The following is an 11243-nucleotide window of genomic DNA, read 5'->3' as shown; positions in this document are numbered from 1 at the left end:
TTAGTGGTGTTAGTGTTCAGAGACAACCCTGTCACTAGGGTCACAGTAAGAACATAAGCTCTGTCAGCACCAGGCCTTCTGAAGTGTCCTGTACTGTGTACTGTACTGCAGCACCAGACCTCTGTAACATTATGACATTGTCATGTGTAGCGGACAACTGAGGGACCATTGCACACACGAACATATTCTGTCACATTTATTAAACATATCAATTTTATTTAGGCACATACAACTATCCTGCTGCTTTGTGTATACAACATATACAAATGTTTCACTGTCACTGTGTGTACTGTATTTTAAAGTCAAGAGATGTTACAAGGAATCAAAAGGTTTTTCTCTACATTCTGAAATGTTGACGCTAACAGGGGACAGTATTTATAACATCATGTTCCTACTGTATGTGCACAATCATCACAAAGTCCCATATTTACATGTCCACTTCATCAGCATATTCTACATTAATATATACTCAATAGATTACATTTTACATCACATTCTTCTAAGTAGCAGCGCTTACTTTGTAATCTGGACTCTATTGCACACTGACCATAAAAAAATGACAGTTGCATAAACCAGCGAAGTCACAATATATGAGCAACATACTGTATGAATGTACACTATGTGACCGATATGTTAGACAGAAAGCACTGTGCAGTAAAAAGAAAGTCTAGGAAAGTCTATGAAATAAGGTCAATTCTATTTTGTTTTTTTACTTCTAAAATGTATAATAATCAGTTAATGTCAGTGTTGATATATGTTGATATTTATGTCAGACACAGGAAGAGGTGCCCTCACTGCTACTGACATTGTGTTGATAGCTGGTGATGACACTTTGACATAGAAAATGTTGAGTATATCCTTACTCCAGTCGGTCCATATCGGCCCTGCTGCTACATGTTACATCCTATGTAGCTAAATATGTGCCTGTTCATTTTTATGTTGAGCAAGTTGGAATTTAAATTTACTTTAAGTTTACTTTTCTTTATTTCAGTTCCAACAGTAGGGACAGCAGTATTGGCAAAACATCCTTAACTTCTTAATTTATACCACAGAGCTCCTCAGACAGATCTTTACTAACTTAATAAAAGTAATTTGTTATAAGGTCATCGATATGGCTAATCCCACAATAACTATTAGAGAATACTTTTTTTTTTCTTTAATAAACTGAGCTACTAAAGGCTAACTTTAATTACAACTTTGTGTTGTGATTGGTGAAGAAAACAAATGCAATAGAAAATGTCCCTTTGAGAAAAGAAAACTTTTTTCAAAGTCCCATTTCTGTGGCAATAAAAAGAAGAAAACATATAAAAACAACAACATTAAGGCTTGGTGCTGATGCCAGTGGACTGTTCATCCATTACATGCTGTTGAAAAACCAGTAACCACACAAAAAACTCTATAGTTACACAAACATATGCAAAGTTCACAACAGATGCAGAAAAAGTCAGTGATGAAAGAAAGTATATAGACGATGGAGGGAGGAGGAAGGAGAATGGGCTTTAGTAAAAGAAATGAATGATGGACGGATTTATCTACAGACTTTTCCACTAACAGCAAACACTTGCAGGAATAAGCCTCTCTTGTTGTCCAGTATGCAGGTGTGGTTTCTTTATATATAACTATGTTTCCACAAGCTCATATGACCACTTTGGCATTTACAGCAAAACATCCATCAGCTTGAAAGTCACATTAATTTATATTCCTCTTTAACAACGAAGATTATTGGTCCCAAGCCAGGTCCAATGAACAACTCTTTACTTCAAGGTTTTCCACATGGATGAATGTCACCATGTTTGCTCCACTCTGTTTAGCAGTCAGCAGGCTCTCCACTGTCTTTATTGGCTGCAGTCTATTTATTATCTGTTGTCACTGTAGAAAAACCCTGTTGCCTTCCTATGATGAATGTGCTCATCATGAATTGTTTCAGTAGTCAGCAGCTATGCTGCATAAGTTTGGCTGCTGGGGATTTTGTGTTGTCCGGCCTCTTCACTGCATGTGTGCTGTATGTTTCCAATGGTGATTTTTTAAGCTGCAAGCAAGAATCTCTCTCTTTGTTTAGCTGAGTGCTGACAGACAAATTTGTGTCAAGGGTGTTGTTTGTTTTGATGGAGGTGTGTGCGTATGTACTGTCATTGCGGTGGCTGCGTGTCATGGTGACTCTGAAGGTGTGCGTGTGCTGCAATTCCATCCTGTCCTCCTCTGACACTTTGATGAAGGGACACCAAGCAAACGCATGACGGAAACCCGCACGAAACCTGCAGAAAGAGGGGAGAATTGGTTTTCTGCCTCGAGTTTTGGGATACTGAAACTTGAGGAGTTTCTGGCTGTGTGAATACAGTATGTATTTTACCTTTGGTTTAGACAGCAGTAAATGACAGGATTGTACATGGTCGAACTCATCGCCAACCAGAATATGGCCAGATACACCTGACAAAGAAAGGAAAAAGGATGCCCAGTAAATAAATAAATTGGACTTACAAATATGTAATAACAGACAGAAAGGCAGATGCTAACCTGTTGAATGTAATGTTGTTTATAAATGTCTCTGTTAAATGATCCCAGTATGAAGTAGATGTGGTAGGGCAACCAGCACATGGCAAAGGTCACCACCACCACAACCATCATCTTCACCACCTGTCAGGAATCAAAGAGAAATGAAAAGTAAGCAAATTTTGCCATATTTTAAATTCCAGTCTAACATAATTTAACAATGCTAAAGGTTAGGCCCAGGTTATCTGAGCATTGTGATGATAGTTGACATATCAAAAGCCCAGACTTAAAGTTTATGACAGCAGAAAAATAAAGTGACCTTTCTCTTGGCTGTTATCTGGCTGTGGTAGTGGTATGTCGCCTCTCCAGGGATGTGCCCACCCCACAACGATTGGCCAACCAAACTGTAGGTCACCAGCATTACCAGTAGAGGGAGCAAGTAGATCAGCAATATCACTGCAAACTGGTAACTGCAGAGGCATAAAGAGAAAATAAAGCTATAATGGTTTCATATATTTTTACATTTTTGAACGGTCCCTCTGGTTGATATAAATACTCTGCCAATATAGCCTACTTTATTTCTAAATTAACCCCGCTTACTGCCTTCACAACATTTAAAAGTGACTTGATAGATTATAAAATGACAAGATGAAATAATAACCCTTTATAAAAGTCAATCAAGCCTGCAATTACTAGTGTCGGTAAGTCTTTAGTAAATAGTTTTTGGTCCAGATGTTTTTCGTACAGAAGGTGTCAAACCTTAGGAGCTAAAAATACAAACCATCACAAAACATCAAGTGTGGCAATCAGTAGCTACACAAAAACTTATTATAATGACCAAATTTCTAGGACTATGAGCGTACATGTACATTATGTGAATGGTACAGTCGGTATGACTATAATAAGTTTGTGTGTAGCTACTGATTGCCCCAATAAACACTAAGTGTATCAGTCATATAGACAGTGTATTTGTGTTGATAACTTGTTTTATGTACAGATCTGCCTTGTTGTAAATGTCTGTCTATGTTTTTTACCTTAGTTGATGCGTTCCTCCATAATCGTCAGGCCAGTTGACCATGCACACGGTTCTGGGGTAGTAAAATATTGTCACGCTGTAGTAGCACTGAGGGAAAGCCAGTGAGATTGCTACGGCCCAAATCAGGGCGATCACGACCTTTGTAGAGGTGGAGGAGAGGCGGGGCTTCAGAGGGTGGATGATGGCCATGTACCTGAAAGAAGATAAAAAGCTTTATTCATTCATACAGTCATGTGAACAAATTAGGACACTCATGCTAAAGTTGACTAAAAAGAGGAATAAAAACATCATCTTTAGGAAATTGATCTTAATCAAACCATTAGCTGTGAAATAATGATTCACGGTAATTTAAAAAGTTCTGTAAAGTGTTCTTCTTTGACAGCCTCTAACAAAATAATGTATCAATATGCAGAATTTATATCAAATTTCAAGGAGAAAATGTGTTTCTCCTAGTTTGTCTTAGTTAGTTGCCTTTCCTTTTCATCCATCATCCTGAACATATTATTCTCAACCTAAAAAGCTTTATGATAAATCCCCTGTAATTCAAACTAATAATGATGATGAATAAAGGCTTGATCCCCTTTAAATCAATTAGTGCTGTCACTTGAAAATTGAAGCACTGACTTTGAATGAAATGTTAATAAAATGACTACCCTGATTCTGTTGGCTTGATATCTGCTTTAGTGGAGGTGATCATCTTATTGAAAGAGAGCTCTTTCTGAAAGAGAGATACAACACTGCAAAAACATTAACAGCTTTATATTCTGTGTGGTTTCTGAATCATTTAAAGATTCTGGGCACTTTGAGAGTCATATAGCAAAGAGGCAAAGGGTTATTCATCAATAAACCTGCATTGGATGTATTAATGACTCTCTGCCTGTCTGTCCTGGCCATCTGCCAAAGTACTGTAAAAAAATAAATAATTGAATATTATATATATATATATATATATATATATATATATATATATATATATATATATATATATATATATATATATATATATATATTATTCCTCACTGCATGTCTGTGTGACATAAACTAAATTCAATGAATTAAAAAAAGAGTATAGTGATTGGCATTAAATTGTCAAACTTAAAATATATCTTATGTATATGTGTCATAATGATTTTGTGGAATCTAAAGAATTCTTTTAACCAAGTGAATTAACTTTGACGAGTGAACGACTCATGATCTCATCATTTATATGCAATATAACTGATCATGGACATAAGTGTGTGTCTGTATGTGCAAGAACAAGAGCTTTTATGAATTTAATAAGAAATAATTCCCTCTGGTGTAACTAGTTTGTCTGCTGATGGCAGTATGACATTGAAACGTTGTCTCAACAAAGGTGGAATAATGATAATAAATACAAATAACCACGGTGGCCATGGCAATCAATCGTAAATCGTATGCGAAGTATTACATGCGTTTGCTTTACAACAATTCTCAGTATCATCACCATAATAATCAAATGATTCAACTATGAATTATTCATTTGAATTATTCAGGACCGACAGCATGAATCGATTTTAATGGTTTAAAGATGGAATTTTATTCTGTGGTATTGTATTAAGGGCAGTGGAGTATAAATGAAAAGAAAATATGTAAACGTGTTACCAAACACCAAAAATAAAGTGAACCTGAAAGTGTAAGCAGAAATAATAAACCACAAATGACACAAATAATCTGTAAATAAGAGAGAATATCAAGTAGGGTAATCTGTTATTCTGGCTGTTGTGTAAAACAACCCACTGTCAGGTCTTTTACATCAACTTTAACTCTCACTTCTCATTTTCATTCTCAGTTCACTCTTAAACCTGTTTTGGTTGGCACAAGTCGCACGTCACATCAGACCCACCTTTAAAAGGTAGAACCTTTAAGGTTGTTGCTGTAATGTGAAGGTGGCAGAGATCATTTTATCAATGCAGATTGTTTCACAGTTTATGTGTTTAACATGTGATTTATTGTTGTATGCTTGGTGCTGCAGCTGGTAACACCAAAGAAAATGCCTGAATAAAGTCCCATAAACTCCACAAATTGGAAAGTAATGAGGAAGACTTATCACGCTATAAGCAACACCTGGTCTGATCTTAGCATAAATGGCTCATTCATCACTACATTTGTCCTGAGCCACAGAGAGCCATGTATCATATATGTCATGCATGAATATGAGAGAATAAAGAAATGCTCCAATGAAACTCTCCTCTGTGGAAAATGTCCCATTGCAGTGTAAATACATTTACGAGTTTATTGGGTGCACCTGTGCTGTCAGATGAAGTTTGATACAACAGCACTGCAATAATTCCTGTCTTTGTGCAGTTTATACTATTCAACCCTGTGTCAGAAAGGTGAAGATTTACCACTATGGCCATAATTAGTGATGGTGTTTTATTTCACTGAATTGTATTACAGTAACATTGTGTACCTCTCATGTATGTAAACGTGAGTGGACAAAACATTAGAAAAAGATGTGATATCATATCAACATCATATATTAAGTGCAGTATCAGACTAACAACACTCTGACCATTCATGCTCCAATTTGCATTAATGACATCTGTATCTCTGCTGCTTGTTGACTCATTTCTCCTTCATGAAGCATTTGCCTCTGTAATGGGTGAATAGGTTCTGCTGCTGCTGATATCAAGTGTTGCTCATGTATCTGAATGAATAGTAATTTTACAGCTTAGCCACTCTTATACACCATAATTTATAATCCATAAAGAAAGAAGCATTAATATATCACAGATAGTAGTGTAGCAGTTAAGTGGGCTATTTGCAAATACAACTTTCTGATAAAAAAAAAAGGTGCTCAAGTTCATTTCAATGGCAGTTTGGATGAGAGTACCCACTTAACTGCAATGTAATTGAGAAACAAGTTCAAATTAGAGCTAATATAGTCTTTGCACATCTTTGTAACAGAGCTTTCTTACCTGTCCACTGCGATGGCAGCCATCGAGTATATTGATGAAAACATGGCCGTGATGGGGAAGAAGTTCTGAAATCGGCAGTAGCCCAGGCCAAAGTACCAGTCATTGTGAAGCGCATAGACAAAGTTAAAAAGAGTGTTGAAGGTTGCCATGGAAACGTCAGAGAAGGCAAGGTTGACGATGAGGTAGTTGGTCACAGTCCTCATGCGTCTGTGAGCGAGAATAATCCAGATCACTGTGACATTACCAGTGATGGACACCAGGATGATGAGGGAGTAGGCTATGGCCCACAGAGCCACCTGAGAGAGGAGAGGAGAGGAGAGGAGAGGAGAGGAGAGGAGAGGAGAGGAGAGGATTGTGAAAAATGTATATACTGTGTGTAGCTAAAGTAAGCAGTTCGAAGGGCAGCAGGGCAAATAATTGAAACATTATTAGATAATATTCTGCACTGGCTAATTTCCATCCGCAGTCCCTGAACAGGTAGACACATTATTTATTTTTTTATACATCCTGAGGACTATCTCTATTACCCACATTTTTACCCAAACATGGTATACTTGTTTTGTTAGTTTGTAGTATATATAGTGCACTTTTTCATCCATTCTCATCTGATCAAAGTTTGCTGTAAATGCTTTGATGCTCTGGGTGTAATACCCCAGTAAAGAACGAGCTGGTCCTTGACAGTTTTATCTCTGATCTGTTTCTCCCACCTGCCAGTCGGGCTGCTGGAACTGATTCCCAGTCGTCTCGTTTCCGTCCTCCAGCCAGTCGGTGGTCACTGAAAACGGTAAAGAAGTTGCCTCCATCTCTCGTTCAATGTGTTGAACAAGACTCTCTGCGTCCATAATCTTCTCCCTGTTCACCTGGTGACAGAAACTTTATGTAGGCTATAACTGTATGTGCGTCATGAGGGTCATAAGAGATTCACAGTAGGTCATTTAACCTTCAATGATTTTCCATCTTCTCATGTTCTTCTTAAAGGCAATAGCCGTAGATATTTGAGTCACCAAATATATAACTTGATTTGGAAACATATCATGCAGTTCATATAAACTGTTGTACAAGCTGTATTTTTCCTTTGGTTTGCACATATTTCATTTTAAAGTTTTTGAACCAGAAAAACATCTATGCATTTCAGATTTGAGGCAATCACATCCAGTGTTAAATTACACTGTGAGAGCATTTGGCTTGCTGAACATCAGCAGAGTCGCCTTAGTTAATAATCATACATCATATCACTATTATGGCAAGTTCCACAGTCTACTGATAGCCTAATCTTACAGTAGCACATGTTAGTTTTAATAAACCATTTCCTTCTGTGTTAAAGTTGTACTTTTTTTCAGCCGACATTTGATTGAAAATATGTTTTATTAACTGTGACTAATACAAATGCATGCATCACATGCATTACACACACACACACACACACACACACACACACTAATAGGTACACACATAAGACAAAATATCTGTTACTTTCATTCGTCTTACCTGATAAAGCGGTTAAGTTGTCAGTTTTAACATCAGTTTGTCCAATCCATAGTTAATAATGTCCGAAAATTAGCAAGCATGTCCATCATAATCCATCAAGACATCTCTGCACACACTCTCTCTCTCTCTCTATCTATCTCTCTCCCTCTCTGACATGCACACACTGTTTCTGTCTCTCCTGGATTGTGTAACTGATTACGATGCAAGCTGCTGAGCGTAAGACGCACCAACACAGGCACGCGACTGTGCGCATGGAGCTGCGCCAACTCCATGTACAGAGGAAGAGAGAGATTAAGAGAGAGAGAGAGAGAGAGAGAGTGTGAGAGAGAGAGAGAGAGAGAGAGAGAGAGAGAGAGAGAGAGAGAGAGAGAGAGAGTCCGCACTGATTTTCTAGATCAGTTGTGTGTGAGAAATGTGAAAGAAAAACTTGAAATATTGAAAGAGAAATGGAGTGGCATTAATTAAAGGCTGTGCATGACTCCATCTAAAACGAGGAAAGTAGATGGCTGACATCTTGGATGAGACAGCTACACAAAAAAGGAAGAGAAAGACACAACCCCAGTCTCCCATCAATTTACAGCTCCCTTGAAAAGCAAAAACACTTGTGGTGGTTACCCATAACATTGTATATACTATTTATTATCTTGGATCTTTACACCAAATAAACCTCGGCTCTACATGTTACACATGTTATTTGGACCCTGTTCTATACATTGCACTGCAACTGTGAATTTTACATCTATTCTGTTATTTTTCACTTTTGCAAATTACACTGATATTGCACATATTGTACATATTGTGTGTATGTGTATGCATATAATGTGTATCTTCCTTGTAAATATAATTTAGTTTTTCTTTTTATTTCTTCATTTAGTGCTACTTGTATATACTTTGTTCTGTTGTATTGCCTATTTTGTTGTTTTATTCTATTCTGATTTAAATATTTTACTATATGTTTATACATTCTCTGTGTGTAGCTGCAAATTGCATTTCATTGTGCAGTCTTGACGACTATGAAGTTGAACCAAAACTCTTGGGGTCCATTCAAAAGGGTCCAGTTTACTGAAAGCGCTGTAACCCACAATCAACAGCAGCAGCAATCACTTGGGATTGAGTGAGATGTCCTCCTGAGGTGTCCTTTGTATTTGGTTTTGACATGACTGAAGAGGTAAAACTTGTTTGTATGGATTTTTGGTGTTGCCGGAACGAGATCAATTCTTGGAGGGGAGTCTCTCCATTCTTTGCTGTCGCTCCAACAACATTTTTGTTTCTCCATGTTGTTGTGTTTTGAGCAATGTCCTCCCAGTCAATGGTGTCGATGTGGATCTTTTTGAGGTTGTGCTTCATGTTGTTCTTATACCTCTAAGCTATTGTCAATCCGCATAATATCAATACAATATTTATTATCGTTTCTATACTGAACACACATTTAATAAGCTCTAAGGTGAATTGAGTGATCTCTTTGACATCTGAATTAACTGCAGTGCCTCCCAGGGGTTGAGAATTTATGTGAGATGAACTGTGGAAGCTGCAGAGTTGAAAATGAGGTTGATAATCAATGTCAAAGTACTTGCAAAGTACAGCCCTTTGTTTGCAGTTATTGGCAGTCACACATATAGACAAACTGCTGCTGTCTACTTCTAGTTAGAGCAATCTGAAACACAACACTTAAATGTCTCCCCAGAGATCGTACGAGTCATTTTATATGCTGCTGGTTTAAAAATGTGAACTTAGATAAAAGTATTAAACTTTGAGTACATGTAAACATACACAGGGGGACTTGGTCAAAGTCTTGGCATTGTATATCTTCAAAATGTATAAAGTGTTTAGAAAGAGATATAGGGTCTAAATATGTATTTTTTAACTTGGTCATTAATTAGCACAAGGTGCCACAAAGGACACTCATTTGTACACTGTGTTCACATTTCTATAAAGTACTGTGGGGATGTTTGCTCATTGCTCTGACTTTATTTGTGTTTCCCTACACACAACACGTAGTCTAGTTTTGTGCTTTCAATGTTTAATGGTTTCTATGCCTCTCTGCTTTACTGTTATATATTTTATTGTGCTTATTGTTGCTTTTATTCTCACCAACAGTAACTAACCCCTTTTGTTGTCTGTTATTCCTCACGCTTTTTTGTGTCTCTTCTCCCTCCTGCATGTCATGTGTGACTCTCCGAGCCTCTCAGGGGAAATCTACTTTCTGTTTTGCGTGTGTTTGCACAGAAAAGAACAGATAGAGCCTGCTGACTTCAGCTTAACTCATTATGTCTTTTCTCTGTTGTGTGTGTACAATATGCACTGCATGTGTATACATGCATGTTCAGTAAAACCTTACTGGCCAGCAGGGCCTGGTGAAGGGCATGTTGAAGGGTACAGACAGGGAAATGAAAAGTTGTTACCTAGCTGGTGTAAGTGTACATAAAATGCACAGTCTCCTGAGTGAATCTAAAGCCTTAGGCATGAAAGAAGGACAAATAACAGTAGTTACTATCCAGGGCCTATAACACTAATGAGGAGGGGATGAAACATATCCTGTACTAGCACAAAAAAGAGAGATGGCTGCATTGACTCACACTTCCTTACGTCTTCTGTTAAATTTTGCACACAATGTAACACATCTCAAATCTACATCTGACCGATGACATGCATGAACATTTCGCACATACTAATTAGTCAGTAGTCTGTTTTCCTAGTCTAGAAAAACATCACTGAAAGACAAACAAAAACAACCTTTTTGATGCCATAGCGAATCTGATTAAACTGCCTGGTGATATTCTCAGAATACAAATTAAGAATATGTCTTATAAAACCTCAAACTGGGTTTGCTTTACTTTACTTTATACTGGTGTTGTCAGCCAAAGGTCTTTTGTTTGTGGAAGGAGATAAGGAAAGGTGGAGATGATAAATAAGGAATAGCCAAACTAATAGGGTGAAAATAGTGATTCACTTGACTGAACACCACTCAGACAGCTCCCGCTTACTGACTCAACACATTTTATCGGCTGAATGGCTCTTGACAAGGGTCGACCAGAGCCAATGGTGCCAGCCAGACACACTGCAAACACCAAGGCCGATAATTGGCCACAGACAGCCCAAAGGTGGCTGCCTGCTGTTTTGTTGTATCAGGGCACTAAAATATAATTTGTTCCACACAGCTGAATATTCATTAGCTTGAGGACAGCCTTATCATTTAAAATCTTCTTTTTTTATGGTGATTTGTAGACAACAAAGTTAGGAGTCACTCTGGCATTCAGTAATGATGCTCATTAACTATGCCCTTGTAGCAG

The 11243-nt window shown here is 37.6% G+C and overlaps 1 protein-coding gene across 1 annotated transcript; it reads right to left on the bottom strand.

Annotated features, from left to right (window-relative positions):
• Positions 1 to 195: 195 nt before the first annotated feature.
• Positions 196 to 8138, bottom strand: tacr2 (tachykinin receptor 2). The gene is made up of 8 exons (XM_031314421.2): positions 7954 to 8138; positions 7173 to 7325; positions 6466 to 6761; positions 3525 to 3719; positions 2810 to 2960; positions 2515 to 2634; positions 2351 to 2427; positions 196 to 2255 (listed from the first exon to the last, which is right to left on the bottom strand). The coding sequence occupies exons 2-8, from the start codon at positions 7305 to 7307 to the stop codon at positions 1931 to 1933; spliced, it is 1299 nt and encodes a 432-aa protein (XP_031170281.1). The 5' UTR covers positions 7308 to 7325; positions 7954 to 8138; the 3' UTR covers positions 196 to 1930.
• Positions 8139 to 11243: the final 3105 nt, after the last annotated feature.

This window comes from Sander lucioperca, chromosome 3, assembly GCF_008315115.2.
Source record: "Sander lucioperca isolate FBNREF2018 chromosome 3, SLUC_FBN_1.2, whole genome shotgun sequence".
In the NCBI taxonomy this organism is placed as follows: Eukaryota; Metazoa; Chordata; class Actinopteri; order Perciformes; family Percidae; genus Sander; species Sander lucioperca.
The sequence above is the reverse complement of the archived record's forward strand: the minus strand, read 5'-3'. Positions and strand labels throughout refer to the sequence as shown.

Bases quoted from the DNA above. Each gene is read 5' to 3' on its own strand.
- tacr2 (XM_031314421.2), bottom strand. From the start codon at position 7,307: ATGGACGCAGAGAGTCTTGTTCAACACATTGAACGAGAGATGGAGGCA. The intron at 3,720-6,465 runs GTAAGAAAGCTC...ATCTTCTTTCAG, and splicing joins GCTGCCATCGCAGTGGACAG to GTACATGGCCATCATCCACC. The intron at 2,428-2,514 runs GTTAGCATCTGC...TTTCTTTGTCAG, and splicing joins AACAACATTACATTCAACAG to GTGTATCTGGCCATATTCTG.